The sequence below is a fragment of the Lathamus discolor genome, chromosome 3, assembly GCF_037157495.1.
Source record: "Lathamus discolor isolate bLatDis1 chromosome 3, bLatDis1.hap1, whole genome shotgun sequence".
In the NCBI taxonomy this organism is placed as follows: Eukaryota; Metazoa; Chordata; class Aves; order Psittaciformes; family Psittacidae; genus Lathamus; species Lathamus discolor.
This window is the reverse complement of record NC_088886.1, coordinates 118962026-118982125: the sequence shown is the minus strand read 5'-3', so window position 1 is coordinate 118982125 and position 20100 is coordinate 118962026. Positions and strand designations below refer to the sequence as shown.

The 20100-nt window shown below is 38.9% G+C and overlaps 1 protein-coding gene across 2 annotated transcripts in view; it reads right to left on the bottom strand.

Annotated features, from left to right (window-relative positions):
• The window catches only part of NCKAP5 (NCK associated protein 5), a 405798-nt gene that overhangs the window by 198071 nt on the left and 187627 nt on the right, over positions 1-20100 (bottom strand). For both annotated transcript variants that reach the window (XM_065671334.1, XM_065671333.1), the window contains one exon: positions 14460-14593. In XM_065671334.1, coding sequence (XP_065527406.1) covers positions 14460-14593 — 134 coding nt within the window. The remainder of the gene's footprint in view (positions 1-14459; positions 14594-20100) is intronic.

Genomic DNA, 20100 nt, shown 5'->3' with positions numbered 1-20100 from the left:
ACTGCTCAATAATCTTCATAAATTGGAAGAGAGGGCTCTGAAGAACCTAGACAAAATACTAAAGAGTGAGATTTTCTCACTGCTTAGTATTTCATTACATTAGAACTTCATCAATGCCAATACTGCTCCAGTACCATGTGCCAACCTAATGATAAAAGGTTATTTCACATTTTTATATACTCCAGATGGCAATGATTGAGAAAGAATCCTACTCCTTAGTTCAGCAGGATTAGGAAACCTCTTACAACAACCTAAATTGACATTTCTCTTCCTGCCAGCACTACAATGAATCATGATGCATGTGCTTTATGTTGCAGTTGCCAGTATAATTGTCTTATTACAAACACACTGATTGAGAAAACACATATAGCATTGCAATAAACACTAAATATGTCACAAAATATGCAACGGAGGGCTCACAATGAAGTGCAGGCAAGCCTGGAATGGGAAAATATTGTTATTTTGCAATGCTATAAATTTCACCAATTCAGTAAATGACTACAAAAGCTAAATGAAACCCAGAATCCTGGAAGTATTTGTACAAGAATGCTCACTGAAGTATGAAACTAGTGAAACCAGTGAGCAATTATTCTTCCATGTATACACTAAAATTGTCTTCAACAAATATTTCAGAAACGTATCCAAATGGCCTCTGTGAAACTCAAATACTTTTTAAAAAATGTCCCTCATTCCTTAACAGGCTTGATAGTAAATTCATGTCAATATAACATACTCTCCCACTATTCATTACTGCATAGACTTAGACAAAATACGCTTTTCTCTCTGTGAAGGGTTGAGACTAAGATTTGGTAGACATTTGCCTTTTAAGGAAGATACTGACAGACTGGTTTTGGGCTTTTTTTTTTTTATCTCTTCAGTTTGAGAACACAAGCATAGTAGCAGCAGACATTTAAAGTACTTGAGAAGATTAAGAAATACTTTGCCTTCAACAGAATTCAGATTCTGAGATACACTTGCTTTCAGCAAGCCAATGGGAGGAATCTCCACTTTAGACCACTTTAACACAGATCCAATTTAATACACCATAATTTTAACTAATTCTGAAGTCAGTCAACTCCCTGGCTTTTAAATCTACTTATTACCTTGCTCTGCCTTACCTGCCTTTCAGAAAGTCGTACAGGTGGTCAGAATTTTCCAGTTTCTTACTGATTTTTCCAGTAAAAAGGAACATACACAAAGGCTTACTCTCACTTGCTTATCATCTATACATGATATATTCATGATTAGGTTTCTTATGGTTAGTAGATAAAAGCTGGAAGGAATCTGCCAGCTGGAGACAAATGGAACACAGCAATAAACCCACAATCAACGCAGTGCCCTGAAAAGGCTCGAGGATGAAGGATGAAACCTATAGCTAAAGACAGAGAAAGGTTACCTTCTGATCAGGTGAGACAGTGTATCAACCCATGCCACATTCATTCAATTAATAGACTCTGCAGCTTGTGAACACCGATAAGGGCACTACAGCTTAATGATCTAATCTGTATTCCTAGAGAATGAAAACTTTGTTCAGAAGACACAGTTTGCTTGGATTTCCAATGCAGGCACAATGTACTGCAGGACGTACTTTCTCTGCTATGTACTAGCATGACAAAATGGACAATTAAATCCCACAAGTATAGAGGAATAAAAAGGAGGATTAACAACGCTTGCTGAAAAAGGTATGCCAAGTTCTAAAATGCAGCACAACCTCCTGTGCCAAAACAAGAGACTAACAGAAATCTCTTTTCCCCTGCAGAACTAAGCCTCATCGTCTCACATCTCCTCCTAATCACTTTTCTCATAACAAATGCAACTCTTCCTCAGCATGGCACTTCTTCCTTCCTATCTGGAATGGTGGTGAAATGCAAGAGTAAAATCCCTTATCTTGAAGAAAGCAATTGAACTGGGATTCAGTTATCATGAAACAGAATGATGCAAAAGAAAAATCTTCTCCAAGGTGTATGTAAACAAAGAATTTGTATCAACACCCTAAAATACTCAGTGTTCTCTCCTATGTAACTTGTTCTGAACAGGATTTGTAGTTTCTCTGCATCCTTCTGCAGCATATCCAAAGTTATCTGACTGTCACCAGAGGAGCGCATTGGGTTATACAGCACAGTACTCTATTGACATCCTTCACACAATGCTTTCAGAATAACCTATCCATAGTTATTATACTGCATGCTTAATAGATACTTTCTGAAATACATATTTAATTAATGTTACTTAATGAACAATTCCACTGAAGGATAGCAATGCCCCAAATTCAAGATTATGAGGTAGGCACTACACATAGAATTAAAACTATATTACACTGAAACAATCATTCAAATCAATCTACATTTTCTTACAGTATCTGCAAGCTAAAGCACATATTAAGACCAAATATAATCACATGAAGATTTTTTGGAAATGCTTTACAATAAAAGCTATCTGAAATAGTTGTCAGTAATTGTTACTAAATTCTAACAGAACCCCTGTGGAGTTAGGAATTACAACCATATTAGTCATATGAGTTCAGCATGATTAATGATATTGAAAAAATATCAAGATTTTAAGTAATAAGGACCTTACATGCAAAACCCACTGTCATTATTTAGGTCCATTCCTCCCATAAGCTAGAGTCGACTCATGATTGCTGCATTTTTAGTGCAGTCATCTAGTATGTTTCGGGAGCTGGTGAGGATGTGGCCCACCAATATTCCTTGTTTATTTGAATAGTTTGAATCATGTCAGAGAATCTAAAATTGTAGTGTTTGTCCTTCAATGCTTTTTTCATCCTTAAGAAGGGAAATGGCTCATTCCTTCCCAGAACATTCTCTCTGCTAGGTCTAGATCCAAAGTCAGTAAGAAACCTAAGCCTTGCATTCAAGCAGGAGTGAAGAAAGACCTCACAGCTGTCTTTATTGAAACTGACGGACTAAACCCAAGCGTTTTTTCTTTTTTTAAATCCCATTTTTCCTCTATGCAAGTTCCATTACATATATCAAGACAAAGCACAAGCAACATCCATGCCACTGAAACAAACTTCTTGCAGGGCATAAATCCCTGAGATCGCACCTGTAGAGTATCTAGCAAAATGCAGTATCAGAGCAAGGGATGAATAATTAGAAGGACTGGGTGCGTAAGCCTGTACAAGAAAAACAAAGCCCATCCTGCTCTCTTAATGTTTATTATATATTCTGAGAAGCAAAAGTCCAAAACAGTTTGCACCTAATAGAATATTTTTTCAGCTTTAAATTTACTCACTGCAACTTTTAATAATCATATTTGAAATGGGCTCAGAGAGGGAAACATGCCCCCAAAACAATTTGATGAAAGAAGAAGATTAAAACTAAATTTTTAAGTTGCCGTGTACAATTCTGAGCACTGAAAAACAAATGAACTGCTGCATGGCCTGTTACATTATTGAGGAATAATTATAAGTTCTAAGATAAAATTAAAATTATTATAATAATTCTCCTATGAAACAATCCAATCTATGCAGACTATAAATTGCTACTAGGTTTAAAAAAATTATTACTACCTCAAGTCAAGCAGATAAATTTTTCTATTCCCATTAGTTAGTCTAGGTACTTAAGAGGTCACACAGAGCAGAATGACAAACTGATCATATTTACAAATTATGCACTGGTCACATTTAAAGACCAGCTCTTTACTTGCACACCAGCATTAGAAAGCCAGCTATGCAAACTGTGAGAAAAGATATGATTCTACAATATTTTCTCACTGATGAGAACATATGTCCCAATATTTAGGGCCCACCTTTGGATACAACAGATGATATACCAAGTCAGGGGCAGTTTTGTGCCTGTTTGCCTATATTGCTGTCTGTGCCATTTCCTTCAGAGTACTTCAGAGAAAGCCTTTTTTACTTCCCTGCCTCACACCTACATGAAAAACAGAAAACCTTGCTTCAAATCTAGGTAAGACAAAGGATTCTTCCTCTTATTCTACTCAGAGAGAGAACATTCAGAATTTCATGTTCTCTACCCACTGTACTGCAAATTTGTACATCTGTACTATTTAATGCACCGAAGTCCTCAAAGGTACGTGAAGCTCTCCTTTCCTTCTGCCCTTAATGAGAGTAGAAGGCACAACAATATTTTTAAAAGGCTGAGCACTTTTCTGGATCAGATTTTATCTGCCTGCAATTAGAACGTGAGTGTAGTCTCCCCATTTTAGTTTGCTGTAAAATTGTAAAGGTAAAACTTAGACTCAGTCAACCAATGAGCCTTTGCAGATTCCAATCATGCTCATAAACCAGAAGTATCACTATCAAGATCATTTGGTTTTATGTCAGCTTTATAATCATAGTATTCCCTCATGGTTTAATTTCCTCTGCACCTACGACCATCAATCTGAATACACACCACTGCCCATTAATGATACATTTACAGTTTATAACATAAGCTTTACAGTACAGGAAAATTATTAATACAAGCCACCTCAAGCATCTAACAGAAAAACAACCACAAAAATAATGATCATAAATTCACATTTCTCTCTGATCCATTAGTAAAGAGAAACATTCTATAATCTGATGTGGCTTTTAAGTATAGGTTTATAATCCTATGACAAAAGGAACCACAAGTGTGATGGGATCAGTAAACTAAAATGAAATAAATCCATGTTATCTGGGTAGTGACTTAAATCTAATCATGGCCTCAGGGGATCAGTCTTAACTAACATTAAACATACTGATTTTAAAAATACATGTCTTTTTCATTCTCCAAGAGAACTGCTCACTTTGAAGACATATGTCTTAAAGTGTGGACAGCGCATGTATGCCTCATGAGCATACATAAAAATACCAGTTGTGAAAGGCACATACAATGAGGTTTCAAAACCTAGCTGTCATTGTCATTCCATACACTCTCCTTTTCCAGGAAGGGATAATTAATAAAAGGTGCCATTGTGCAACACTACAGGGAAAAAGAAGACTTTAATGAGAGGCTGAGTCATTGTGTTGGTGTAGAAAACAACCCTGGCAGACAACCCTGTAGCTCTAACAGATTGATGCTTTTAAAATAAGTCTTTAAATTTACAACAACCATCCATGATAGACCCGCAGGTAACATCTGTTCTTAGACAGCTTTCTTCTTGCCTGTTCTCCTTACCTAGTTTAACTTCCTTAAGCATTTACTGGGACTTAATTTCCATTTACAGAGATCTCTTTGAAATACTGGGTTTAAAAATGTAAATGACAACGGTGTTTCAAAGGTGACTCTGTAGTATATTGTACAGTGAGGATTCCAGACATCTTATACCACCTTGTCCTTTTCTCACAGGTATTTCCTCCATATTCTTTTGTTATACAGATATTCTGAAATGAAGAGAATTTTTTTAAAAAAACAAAGATACATATATCATCTGAAATAGGCAATTTTTCCATGTTCAGGTTCAGAAGGATGGATCTAGCTACTACATGAATAAACTAAACTTTGAAGACTTCTATCTCACCAAAATTAAACTCTCTCTTACTTGTTTTAGTAGGAAACATGGCAGAAAAACATTACTAATTTTTAAAAGCATTTAGTTATATGAAAGGCCTTCTTTTTTAAAACAACAGGCTTCCAGCCTGGTGTCCCTGACAGAATTTGGTTGGGTTTGGGTTTTTTTTTAAGACAATGAAAGATGTTTCTGTAATAGATTAGCAACAAAAGGAGGGTTAAGGAGGATCTCCATCCCTTATTGGATGTGGGGGGAAGCACAGTGACAAAGGATGACGAAAAGGCTGCTTTGCCTCAGTCTTTAATAGCAAGACCAGATGTTCTCTGGCTACACAGTCCCCTGAGTTGGAACACAGGGACAGCATGCAGAATGAAATCCCCATAATCCAAGGGGATCTAGTGCTTCTGATCCCTCAGGTTAAGGGATCAGAAGCACAAGTAGTGTTCTCCTCTATTGTTCCAGTCACAGGGAATGATAAGGAAAGAAACAGGAAGAGCCCACAGATTAATACCTGGCTCCAAGCCTTGTGTCACTGGCAGAATTTGGGGTTCTTTGATCATGGGTCAGTTTACATGGGTCAGTTACACCAGGCCTGCTGGCAACAGACAGGGTACACCTGTATCAATGGTGACCTAAGTATCAAGGAATTTGGTCTTTCACAAAGGCAGGTAATCACAGCAACCTATGAAAGAAAGTGAGAGCAGCCTTACAATGCAATCAGGATACGTTCTTTCCAGAAAAATGACTCAGAATTAAGGATATAATGTTAAAAAAGAGCATTTAAAAATATGTTCTTTTAGGCCACAGATAATTAGAATCATAGAATCATAGAATAGTTAGGGTTGGAAAGGACCTCAAGATCATCTAGTTCCAACCCCTGCAGGGATGGAGCATTCACAACCTCCCTGGGCAACCCATTCCAGTGCCTCACCACCTTAACAGGAAAGAATTTCCTCCTTATATCCAATCTAAACTTCCCCTGTTTAAGTTTTAACCTGTTACCTCTTGTCCTGTCACTACAGTCCCTGATGAAGAGTCCCTCCTCAGCATCCCTATAGGCCCCCTTCAGATACTGAAAGGCTGCTATGAGGTCTCCACGCAGCCTTCTCTTCTCCAGGCTGAACAGCCCCAACTCTCTCAGCCTGTCTTCATACGGGAGGTGCTCCAGTCCCCTGATCATCCTCGTGGTCCTCCTCTGGACTTGTTCCAGCAGTTCCATGTCCTGTGTACGTTGAGGACACCAGAACTGCACACAATACTCCAAGTGAGGTCTCACAAGAGCAGAGTAGAGGGGCAGGATCACCTCCTTCAACCTGCTGGTCACGCTCCTTTTGATGCAGCCCAGGATACGGTTGGCTTTCTGGGCTGCGAGCGCACACTGCTGTCTCATGTTCAGTTTCTCATCAACCAACACCCCCAAGTCCTTCTCTGCAGGGCCGCTCTGAATCGCTTCTTTGCCCAGCCTGTAGCTGTGCCTGGGATTGCTCCAACCCATGTGTAGGACCTTGCACTTGTCGTGGTTAAACTTCATAAGGTTGGCATCAGCCCACCTTACAAGCGTGTCGAGGTCCCTTTGGATGGCATTCCTTGGTATCAACCAAACCACACAGCTTGGTGTCATCGGCAAACATGCTGAGGGTGCACTCAATCCCACTGTCCATAATTAGTATCAAATGGCTTGACTTAAGAGAAAATATAAGCTAAAGGAAAACAAATTCTTTTCTGCACATCCTTGCAGCCCCTTTTTCTGTCCTTCTGCTGGGCCTTAGAATTAAGGTATCTATCATGTCTAGCAAAGGAATCTATTTATTGAATATGTGAAGGAATGTGTTGGTTTCGAATAGTCTCTTTACCTCATATGGCATCAAGGAATTGCAGAATAGCACATGAAACATCTATGACTTTCCCACTTTCCCAGGTTCAAAAGAAACCAAACTATGGCAATTTCAGTAAGCACTTTAGCTTTGCATGTTCCAATGCAATTTTAAAAATACATCTATAAGAACAGCAAACCAGCAAGAAGTAACAGAAATCCTCCTGATAACCACAGGTGTTACCGACGTTGGAAACATCTTACCATGCATGACTGCACAGCTTTTAGGCAGCAGCTTACTCAGTAACAGAACTTAGCTCCTACATTGACACCATCCTTTCATAAATCTAAACATGTTTTACAACGGTGAATACCTGTAGCATGAAATACCTGCAAAAATGTGCCTAGTATTGTGCAAAATAAAATGCACAGAGCTGTGAACTTCAATAGGTAGAGATTTTCACAGTACATAAACATCAAACATGAACCTCAATCTCTTTAAATAGCAGTAGCAAGGGAGTCTGAAATCTCACCAAAATGAGGTTTTCACTGTCCTCCAACATAAAAGAGTCTGTAAAACGTCTGCACAGGAACTCCTGCTCTTAAGCACAATAATACTTGGTACTTGATTCCAGGAGCTTTCTTCAATATCAGTGGGGTTTTCTCACTTTGGGAATGAAACAGCCATGTAATGAAATGAGGGATACATGCCCCATGCTACCTAATATAGATGGGGTCTGCTGGGTCAGGATTATGGTATGGGAGTGCAGATAATATTCAAACCACCTTTTCTCCTGCAAAAATGAATGCACAGAGGGGAATATATGCTGCGTGTGCACCTGTGTATGGGCATTGGTAACCTACTGTTAAATTGTGGCGAAAACGTTGATAGATTGTTTTTATGTTAATCTCCATCTTATATGTTTTGAAAGACAGGATAAACCGAAGGATTACACTGTAACCTAGCAGTACTTTGGTGCTAATCTATCACATTATGCAAAGGGAAAAACCCCACTATATTCTATTAAACTGTAGTGCTAGCTAGAACAGAGGAAGCAGAGTATCATTTCATGCTCTGATAAGTCAGTACAGGCAAAAGATGCAACCTTCCAGACGTACAAGTATGATACATACTGTCAGCATCTAAATAAATACAAACCAAATCCAGGATTTTCTGAGCAGAGAGATAGCCGTGTTTTGGTTTGTGAAAGATAAAAATTATCTATTTGCCTGGACCCCTTGAAAGAAGCTTTCAGCAACTAAAAGCTGCCATAAAACACAACCATATGATTTACTAGTCCATCAGGATACTGAAATAGGGCTGTCTCTTAATGCGACTTCAGTGTTTGAAGAGTCCACAGAAAATTGGGAACTGCATGTACCTCTACGTGCATCTTTAATGATGCCAGAAGCAAAGCAATCCATTGCTCTCTAAACATGTTACTCAAGTCAATATACATCATGCAACGTCATCTACTCTAACTTCCGGTCCTTGCGCGACTTCTGCATTTTGAGTTTACGCTGGTTCTTCAGTCCTCTGCCGTCACTCTAACCTCATTGCATTTGCTCTTTCTCAACTTCTGTAGGAAAATGTGTATTTTAACCTGATGGTTTTTAACATGAGAATAACAACTGTAGTTTTTGAAGAAAACTGAGATATTCCTCATGTGTATGGACTTTCAAAACCACTGTATTCATAGACAGAACAGCAATTGAGCCTAGTATGAAAAGTTATAAAAATCCTTTTTTTTCTTCCTGTTGGTCAAACAACAGAAAACCAGCATGTTTAGTTTAAAGTAGGCCGTGAACTGAGTGGTGCCAAACTCTGCATACAACCTGGGTCAACCTCCTCTTTGGTCATAATTTCACGGGTTTACTAAAACCATTCCTTTATTTTCTCCCAGATGAAAACTATTCACACAAAAGCTCCTTGATCTTACTTAAAATAGTGCTTGACAGTTCTGAGCAACACTTAACAGATGAAATATGTACCTGAGTGCCACACATGTCCATAAATAAGAACACTAATATACTCACCCCATCAGTGTTAATCTAAAATAAACTCCATTCTTTTACCCTGTCAATTCTAATCAAAAGACAAGATCAATACCAAAAGCATTAGGTCAAAGCCCTAGTAGAATGGTATTCACACCATGTCCTGAGGCTCAGTGAGTCCAGCCAAGAGCTAAGCAGTCCTCCAGTGAAAGCACTCTGCCCAGCACACTGAGAGCAGCAGCTCCAGAGCTGGTGCCTGTGAAGCAGATATCAGTCCCATCCTCTTGCACCATGCACCACATAGGCCACCCAGCACTCAAAGACCCGACACTGGAGCAGAGAGAAAACGTGAGGAGGAAGAAGTGGTAAAGATGAAGTGTTTTGAACTGAATGCAGCAGCCTGCCCCCAACCCTGCCATCCACCATGCTGTTCAGGAGAGGACGTAGAAGAGTTGGGAAAGAAGTAATGAAGTTGAGTCTGGGAAGAAGGGAGGGGTGGGAGGTGTTACTTGGTTTGGCTTTGTTCTCACTATCCTACACTATTTTTAATTGGCCATACATTAATCTTCCCCTAGTGGAGTCTGCTATCCCCCTTACGATAATTGATGAGTGATTCCCCTGTCCTTATCTCAACCCATGAAGATTTTATCTTATTATTTTCTCTCCCAGTCCTGTTGAGGAGGATGAATGAAAGATTCGCTGGGTGGGCACCTGCTAGCCAGCCGAGTCAACCTACACAACATGTCTAACAGTGGACATCTTGAAGTCAGGAGCAATGCAGGAAGTGTACAAGTGAGATACACATAACACATGAAGCACTTTCAAATCAGCAAGTTGTGGTTTATGCTTGTTCACCAGTTCTCTTTGTAACATTTCGCACAGTCAAATCTAATAAAATCTGGTAGTATCTAAAAGCAGTGCAGGATGACAAGGTCAGTCTTTGATATAAACTGTATCTTTGTAACAATCTGCCTCTCGCAATAACCCTACATACAGGCTATGTAGGGAGGATGATAGGAGATTACTGCAGAACTACACAGAACTGCAGACAGCTCCTTCTGTAATCTTCATCTGAGACAAGAAGTGAATTCCCACATAGTACTGTACTCATCCCTGCTGTGACAGAATCAAAGGAATACCATCAATGGCTGCCAGGAGAGCATTTTAATCTCTCCAGAAACTAGATTAAAATGCTGTTAATGGTTTAAATTGGCAGTCAGTGGACTTAGACAAACTGACCAACCAAAGGGGCTACTGAAGTTTCCTACTGGTTTATACTTTCCAGGCATGGTCTCTGTTGTACATGGATTACCAGTCATGGCAGTAAGGCCAGTGAAATGCAAGCAGGTGGTGACCTCTAGATCAAGCATATGTGATAGTGTTAGAAATTACAATGTTATGATGCAACATCAACATGCCGATGTAATGCAAAAAAATCTCAGTATCACAGCTACTAGGAAAACAGTTACAATTTCTACTCACCTGCTGGCAAGCCAGAATGAAGCAAGGGGAATTAACAGTAACTGGAGAACACCTAGGATGTGCTTAAGCCAACAGCTACACAACACTTTTATGTGAAGAGTTAGCAGATTTGTAGTAGTCATTTTTCCCCTTGTCAGAAGTGACAGGCTTAATCCTACGGTCAATATTAATGTGAGGGGAACGCTGAAATACAATCTAATGAGAATTGCACTCATCCCATTCACAAGGATCCCCGCAGATCAAACAAGGATCATTTCCTACTTTTCCAATAACATCCATTCTTAAAAGCCCGAGGCAGTTTTCCAGTCACAGACATTGATACCTGTAAACAACATCTTAACTGAAAGAATTTTTAAAATTTACCCAAAAGAGATTTTCAGGTTTGATACTAGTCTCTTCAATTACTGTTTACAGCTATATTCCACAATAGTGTGTTTATTGAACATGTTTCATTTAGACCAAATCAGTAATCAAAATAACTTAAGTAAAGCTACATCTTTTACTTCTTTAACATTTAATCCCAGGTTGGAATTGTATGTACTATATGCACTCAACAGACAACAACTTCTCTTTCTTACTATGTACAGCAGAGAAATGTAATCAATTCATACTGTGTGTATTAGTGTGCTTTTTAGAGTGATCCTATAAATCACACCTACTGCTTCAGGCAGGGTTGTTACATTTCTGTAACAACAGAAGATGCTGAAAGTAGGAAAAACACAGCTGAAACCAAGAACTAGGAGGTACATCAGACACAGTGTATTTTTTTTCTCTGATGTCCAAGATAGAAGTTCAGGGAGGAACTAATGTTACACTGTGATCAAGGAAAAACAAACAAACAAACAAAAAACCCCACAATAAAACCAACCAACCAAAAAATACAATTTCCTCCAGAGGCAGTAGGCGTAATACTAACCTAAATGGTGACCCGTCATGACAGTTGCCAACAAAATGGGCAAGTCAAACTGCTTGACACTGTCTTGGAAGAAACTGGGCTGGTAAGTATTTATAGGGTTAGTCTCCATGTGTTTGAGCGACATTCACCTATAAATGGTGGTGAAAATAGGGCCTCTATAGAATTTAACAGCACACCTGCAGCAAAGCAACAGATCTCAGATGCTTTGAGAAAGAAAATATCAAGGATTTCAACTCAAGATGAGATTATAAGAAGGCAATCCAAAAGTAACTGCATCCAACTTCACTGTAAAACTGTAGCTTTACCAGTAAATGGTTTTCCTGAAGAAGACCACACCTTAGATATATTCACATCCAATAAAATTAGAAAACAAATTTAAAACTACTTGGATACACCATTGTACAATTCTGGAATTTTTTTTTTTTTTTTAAATCTTTCTCCTTCTACAGCAACTGTCACATATTTATCAAACTAACCACTGTGTCACTTTAAGGCTCTGGCAGATTTTTACAGATGTTAAGAAAGAAAACTTTGATTTATTTCAGACTCCAAGCCTGGAATATTGCTTAGTCGGTAAGAACAGAAATGTCAATCAGTAAATAAACCCTTGCCTTCTGAAGTCCTCAATCTCAAACTATATGCTTATATGACAGATTAAAGTTTTCATACAATTTCAGATAGGAATAGGCAGCTTTCCTCCCTGATTGCAAAGGTCAGCTTACAGCTTTCCACAAACTATTATGTTTCATTCTTTCAAAGATGCAAAGAAAATATTCTGACATGCAAAGAAACATCATTCAAATCCCAGTTTAACCTGCTGCTCTGCACGTATATGTAGGAATGTCTATGGAAATCCACTCAGTTCGGGAATTACATGAATTTAAAAGATTTATCCTGTAACACAGTCTTACTTTAGTCTACCTACACTTGAAAGACAGAAGACTTGGGCTCAAAGTACTTCCTCTTTGCTTGATTTTAACATCTCCTTCTACCAACACCTCTCTTGTCCCATGTAGTTGTTCTCAAATTGAGAAAAAAGTCTCAAAACCTTCAAATAATACAGAATAATACAAAACCTTCAAATAATACAGAATCTCTACAAGCAACACAAGATTATCCAGTTGCCAGTTTCATTATTTGCTCAAGCAGGGTAAAACTCATTTAGTGAGAAAGTCTGTGCAAACAAATATCTTAATATTCTACTAAACATAAGAAAAAATAACCTTTAATATTCATTGTAACAAACATAAGGTTTTAAAAGCAAATGAAGTATTTAAGCGATAACTCCTCTTCCTCGCATCTGATCTACACTAAAATAAAATCATAGCCCAGTGAAGCCAATGGCAGTTTTCATCCCTGGCAATAACAGGACCAACCAAAGTGCCATTAATGAAAAGTGATCTTTAAGTTTGCCTTCAAAAGGTACACCTATCATAAAGGCAGAACTTAAAAAGAACATAATACTGATTTAGACAGCATTCACTTTTATCTAAATCAGAGGTACAAAAATAAAGAGACAAAAAACTTTAATCCCAAGCTTGCACCCCTCTCCTTCATTACAGATCAGAGCAAGTTAAACTAAAAATAGTAATGGAAGAAAAAGAATGGAATAATTTGAAGATAGTGGACTTCAGGGATTCTAACTAATAAAATAGTTATTATTTTCAGAAACACTGTAGAAGTGAATTGGACTACTGCAATTTCACAGGAGTAATCAAAGTTTAACTTGAAAAGATCTAAATGTGCAACAGTTCAAATTTTACCAAGTTACAGGCACCGTACTCTGGAGACTGGCTTCCCTCACCCCTTTTTTTTTTTATCATGGCTCCATCATCTTCAAAGTTTATTTCAAAGGCTTCTAGTTAGTGTAACTATAATACTGTTCAAAAATCAGCACCTCAGGAAATTATTCCATAAACAAAGATTAACAGAGCAAGATATTCTAACCAAGAATACTCACAATAGAGTGGATTTATTTTCTGTATGTTACTCAGGGAGTCTCATCAGAATAAGCAAAAACTGAAACCAAAGATCATAAAACAAGAACAGCAGAAAACTAAAAAAGAAAAATCCTTAGCATTTTTAGTGGAAGAATTTTAGTCTTATCTGAACACTTTGTTTTTTGAAATCTGAAGAGCGTTAATGGAAATTTTCAAAAAACAATGTAACAGATCAGAACAAATTTTATTATTGCTATTAATGGCTTTTGCAGTGTTGCCTAGTAACCCAGTTTCAGATCAGAGGAGCAGCAAGGTAGACACTGAGGAAAAAAGCCCACAAAAAGTGTCCAGGACAGAAAACCCAAAAAACCCCAACAAAAATAACAAAAGGAAAAACCCACCCCACAGTTGTTTTCAACGTATTAAACTAAACTTCAACTTTTCAATGATTCTGGGGCCTAAACGAATCAGTTAATCCGTTATTCAGATTGGTCCAACCTATTCTTGCTGGTTAACAGAAACAACCAACCAAACATTGACTTAGCAATGACATTCGCTTTTTGAGAAGTGACAACCTGTACTTAAAAAATTATTGGGAATTCTAACAAAAATTTAACAAAAATACAAAATCTCTATAAATGAAAATTTTCACCATTACATAGAATGATGTTATAAGCCTTTTGAGTTTTATATGATGCAGACCATCATTTAGCCAAAGCCTGCCATGTTTACAGAATTTCAAAGGGAGAGCAGTTTTCGCTTTAGTTTCATTTTATCAACAGGTTTGATCGATCTTTTTGTACCAAAGTATGTTCCTCCAGTATTTTGAACATAGTTTACTCATTACTTTTTATACCTGGAAAACTGTTCTTGCAGCCCACGCATCTGAGCTCTGCTGCGCTCCGACTCCAGTGTCACCTCCCGCAATCTTTTTTCACTCTCAAGTCTTAAATGTCTTTCTTCCTCCAACTCATGTATCAGCTTCTCACGCTGAAAGACCATAAAAACATATTTATTAATTGTACACATGAAACATACTTTTTGCAAAAAGTTAAGATCTAATTTGGAAAAAATCATCGAGCAATCAAAATAATTACCCTAACTCTCCAATCCCATCATTTTTTGTATAGCAGTGTTACACAGTGTGACAAGCTAGAGATGGAAAGCCCTTCAGAATATCCCCATCAGGCTGAGCTACTCTTACTTGGCTCAGACTCACTGAAATCAGTATATCTAAAAATAAACACCCACCCTCTCCTGCAAAACTCTTTTTCTTCCACTCAAAATAAATATAAAACATGGTATTTGAGATCTGTGATCTGTCTTGCTTGAATGCAGACATGGGAAGCATGAAACAAGTCAAAGAGCACAACCTGTTACCCACCCCTTAATGTTTCAAGCTCACAAGCAGAGCAGGACCTGACTCTGAAGCCACAGGTTTTCTTGGTTTGGCTGAGAGGAGGATCCCTATCAGAATCCATTCGAACCTGTTTACTGAAATACTATGACAAAGAATATATCTTTAAAAACTGAATACCAATCAAACAAATATAAGAGAAATAAAAATGCCATTAATTTTACTAAGAGTTCTCAGAAGCAAATTAGTATACTGTTTTTGCTAGTTCTTAAAATATTGGACCAAAAAACCCAAGCCACAATATACAACACTACCTGCACAAACCACATGTCACAGCAAAATGCAATTTAAGAAGAGGAGGAGAATGAACTGAAAAGTTATAAAAAATGCTACTGTGTCCTGGGTTCAGCAGCAGCAGTCAGTTTTTCTTCTTCTTAGCAGCTGGTGCAGCGCTGTGGTTTTGACTTTCAGCCTGGGAACAGCACTGATAACACCAACATTTTTAATTACTGCTCAAATGTTTTGTCTGACCAAGGACTTTCTGAGCCTCGTGCTCTGCCAGGGAGGAGGGGAAGCCAGGAGGAAGCAGGCAGGACACCTAACCCAAACTAGCCAAAGAGGTATTCCATACCACAGCACGTCATGCCCAGGGATGTAAACTAAGAGTTACCCAGAAGGGCTAGTGCCCTGCTGGGTTGGGCTAGGTATCAGTCAGTGAGGTGTTGTGTTCTCTTCCCTTGCTATTTCCCCTATCGTTATTATTATTGGTGGTAGCAGCAGTGATTTGTGTTATACCTTAGTTACTGGACTGTTCTTATGTCAACCCGTGGGAGTTACATTCTTTCGATTCTCCTCTCCATCCCTCCAGGAGTGGGGGGAGTAAGAGGGGAGTGAGCAAGCGAGACTGCATGGCGGACTGAGTTTAAACCACGACATACTGGAGTTAAAAAAATGTATATACAGCCTTTTCCATGTGCCCCTGCTGACTGAAAATGAAATTATATTAAATTTTTCCTTGTGCATTTAAATGAGAAAACAAGTCAATAATGCACCCCAAGCAATTTACGTGGTACTACATTATACTCCATCAGTGGACAGGCTCCAATGTCAATTGTCTCAGAAATGGTTAAGTAACTGTAAAGCTACAGTGGGTTAGTGGGTTCAACACCCACATGATTTGAAAAATCTGTGCCTATGGCGCAGTACGATTTGTAGCCTGTCAGACAGTCTGATGTAGTTCCACTGCTGACCTAAATTTTCATGACACACCTGCAAAAAATTCATCTCAAAATTATACATACAGTTTCATTAGAAAATAACAAAGGTATCTTACTGTTAAGCCATTAAACGGGGGAGACAGATCATCTGTACATGTCTCACCACTATAAATCTTACTGGATAATAATTTACAATAGCGGTAACCAAGGGACCAAAAATATGAACATTACCAAGTGGAAAAGGGATTCTAGAGACAGTGATAAATAAGCAGACGCCACAAAGGAAGGCTGCAAAGGCTTAAATGAAATATATATATGCTTGTGAAAAAAATAGGGCAAATGACTCAGAGAGCAGAGGGCTTCTGTCTAGTTGGTCATATGTAATATCTGGAAAACGGCAAAACAAGAAACAGGTTACTAGAAAATAAATGTATTGTTCTAACTAAATTACCTAATTACTGTGCTTGCTGTTACATAACCATGTTCTGCCACATGAACAAGACCCCGGCAGACGATGCACAGCAGACGTACAGAAAGAACGGCTCATGAAGGGTAAATTGGGATAATGATACAGGAAGAATATTCAAAGCAGTTAGCATTTCTCCAGCTTAGATCCCATCAACACTAGCTTCAAAATTTTACTGTTTCTGAGGCCCTTGCTGAATACAGTTGGCATCTTCTGTTATAGAAGCACTTCACTGCTGCTAAAGAGACTAGAGCTTCCAAAGTCAGAGTAGCAGGCAAAATTACATAAAATAAAAATATAGTTACCACCCAGGGCTTAAGACAAGCTTTCAGAAGATACTGACGTCTACAGAAATTGGGTTTAAAACAGAATATGTAACTGTCCCTACGGAAACTGATAAGCCACCTTGGAGGAAATTCAGGTACTGCTATAAACCCCTGAGTGCCCAAGTTGACTCAAAGCACCAGGCTGTGCCTGAGCTACCTGATGCACTAACAGCTTAATGATAATGAACTGAAGACTAGAGACTAAGCCATGACTTCGATGCTCATTCAGCGCCATTACCGCCACGATGATCTTACTCTGATTCAGCACCTCTTTATGTCTGCTACACTGACAATGCTCTGGTCCTCAAATAACCCTTCTTTCTACATTAAGTACAAAGCCAGATCTCCACGGGAGGAGAGACAAAACGTGACATTTCAGAGCACAGATGAGTATCCAGTCCTCCATCTCACTGACAGGATATTTTGCAGGTTGCACAAAGCTCCACCGACTCTCCTGAAGAACAAATGTGCTGTATCTACATGCATTGCCATGGTGCTGCTAATCACAAAACCACATTTTCTAGTAGAGCACTGAATATACAGCAGAGATTCACAAATCCAAACTGTCTCCTACAAGAGCTGCATAAGCTATTTCCAGGTTTCATTTACCTCTTGCTGCTAGGTCAGAGAATGCTGTTGCTAACCATTTACTCCTTCCATTTATGAGGGGATGTCTGTATTACTGTTCTACACAAAAAGATGAGCATATCCACTTGGGAGGGGGAGGTTGTTTTTGGTTTTTTTTAAGAAGGATGGACCTAGGAATTACCTTAAGAAAAGTAACCATAACCCATAAACAAATTCATATTTCAAGAACAGTAGCACTACAAGAATGAAATGTCTAAACAGTAGGAACTTCTGGAATTAGTTAAACGTCCAGTTCCACCTCACGGGCAAGCACTATGACCCAGTATTAGTTATATAGGCACATATCGTTGCTGTACAAAAGCTATGCTCCTTTCAGGATAAGGGATGAACAATTAACGGGTCACAAGGCTATGAGACCAGAAACAAAAGCACTAACCTATAGCCCTGAAATTCTGGGTTCTCTTCCCAGTAATGAAAAATTTCCTGTATGAATGGAAAGAAGACTGCCCACGAGACAGCTGCACAGCAATAACACCACCAGCCTTCAATTTGTGCTTCTCACAAGAAATTGTTGGCAAGTTTGAGGCACTTCTGCCATTTCTTGCAGGCAGAAAGATCTGCTTTCAGCCAGATCACAGACATTAAACAATTAAATACAGGGTGGGGGGAAAGAAGCAAGAGACCACACTCAGAAAGTTTTCAGACTCCAGGACACAAAACACTCATGTATACTACACACAGAAAGTATCTCCCAGCACTAGTGATCATATCTACAAGAGAAGATAACTAAATTTTCATTCAAACCCAGAAAAGCCGTAATGAAGTGTCAGAAGAGAGAAGTGAGCCTAATGTACAGAAAGGCCAGGATTAAACAGAGAGGTTTTGGGTTGTTTGGGGTTTTTTTTAATCTCCTGGAAGCAGATAGCATACTGCTGAATTCTCCAGAAATTCTGCATTGTCATAACCCCCTCTACAACCTCCTCTGTGCTAACCCCAGTTTATTCCTGTGCAAAATAAAGGTGTGTGTGAGGACATGAACTAGCCAGAAACAGTTCAAGGTTTTACAGTGAACATAAGCTTACTGGAAAGAGAGACTATTAGCATGCCATATGAAGAAAAGTTTAAACAAAAAAAGAAAGTATGGGAAATGCATCAGTATGTTTTAACACCAGAAAAATCACTGCCATCTTCCAATGAAGTTCCCACTTGCCAATTCCTCTTTAATTGTAGCTCCTTCTCTACATGAGCTCTGCTCAAACTATTTTTCCATGCTTCCTCCCCTTGCCTTCTGCAGCACAGCTATAACCTTCTCCTCTTACAAGTATAACCCTTACTTCACTCTTGCTTCCCTTTGTCAGCCTCTCCAGATAGCCTGACTTTCATCACATCACCCTGTCAAATTTCTGATAACTTTTCGACTATGCAAAAATTTTGTGTGAACAAACTAGAATGAAAGACAGGGTTAGCAAACTCCACCAATACTTTCGTGCAAGTACTGGAATATTTTAACACTTGAACAAATACTGTTTGCAATTACTTCTTCATGAACATTTCAGCAGTCAAGTTTCACTAGCTGCTCATTATGCTTGTGAGCCAGCGTTTGCACTTCAACGAGTTCCTTTTTGTGTAACTGTAGAAATGTTCGTGTCAAAATGTTTCATTTCTCATCTAGTCAGGGACATGTACCACACATTAACTTGTCTCCTCAAAGTTAAGGAAGGAATCCAATTTGAGGTATTCATGATCAAAACAAAACGCATGAAAACTATTTATGGCTAGACTGAAAATAGTGCATATATTTGACAGAAAATTCCAAACCGCTCATCAGCACTCCGTGAAGAGACCAAGAGACAAATGCTTGTTTTCAGAGTTACTCGTTAATAGCCATGCTCTCAGTCTAAGGACTGACCCAGAGCAGCCATGTGATAAGTGTCTCTTAAGAAGTGCTCAACTATTTTTGTCTCTTAATTCCCGTGGGATGTTGCAAACGTTAGCACCTGGTTCTTTCACTTCTACCACACTGCAAGCATCTCCTCTCAAGTGACCCCTGACACTGTGACAGCCACCAGAAAAGGCAGAAGTGACAAAACATGAAAGTGGATGTGGCGGGCAGCAGCCACAGGAGGCAGATGGCAGTGCATGGTGCAATAGGCCCATCATTGCTGGACAGTTTGACACCTAGCATGCAGAGAGAACATGCAGCATCTTAAGATTTTGAACAGAGGGGCTGCCTTCTTACCTCTTGTTCCTTTCTGAGCTATTTTTCTGTCAACTCTAAAATTAGACACAGATGACACTCAAGCCTTCCAAGTCAGGGACGTGCAGTTTAACTCCTTTACCTGTCATCGCAAATAAAATCAGCAGATGTCTCGTTTGAATGACGCAACCGACTCCGTGACAAAACCTTCTCAGAGAAGTACTCAGGGACTTGTCTCCATGAGGGCTAACACAAGCAGATTTCTTACTTCAAAACCCTCTAGCCCCACCCCACCCTTTTTGCTGGTCTTGCTTCTCTCCCCTCCTCAGTGCTGATGATCTTGTGT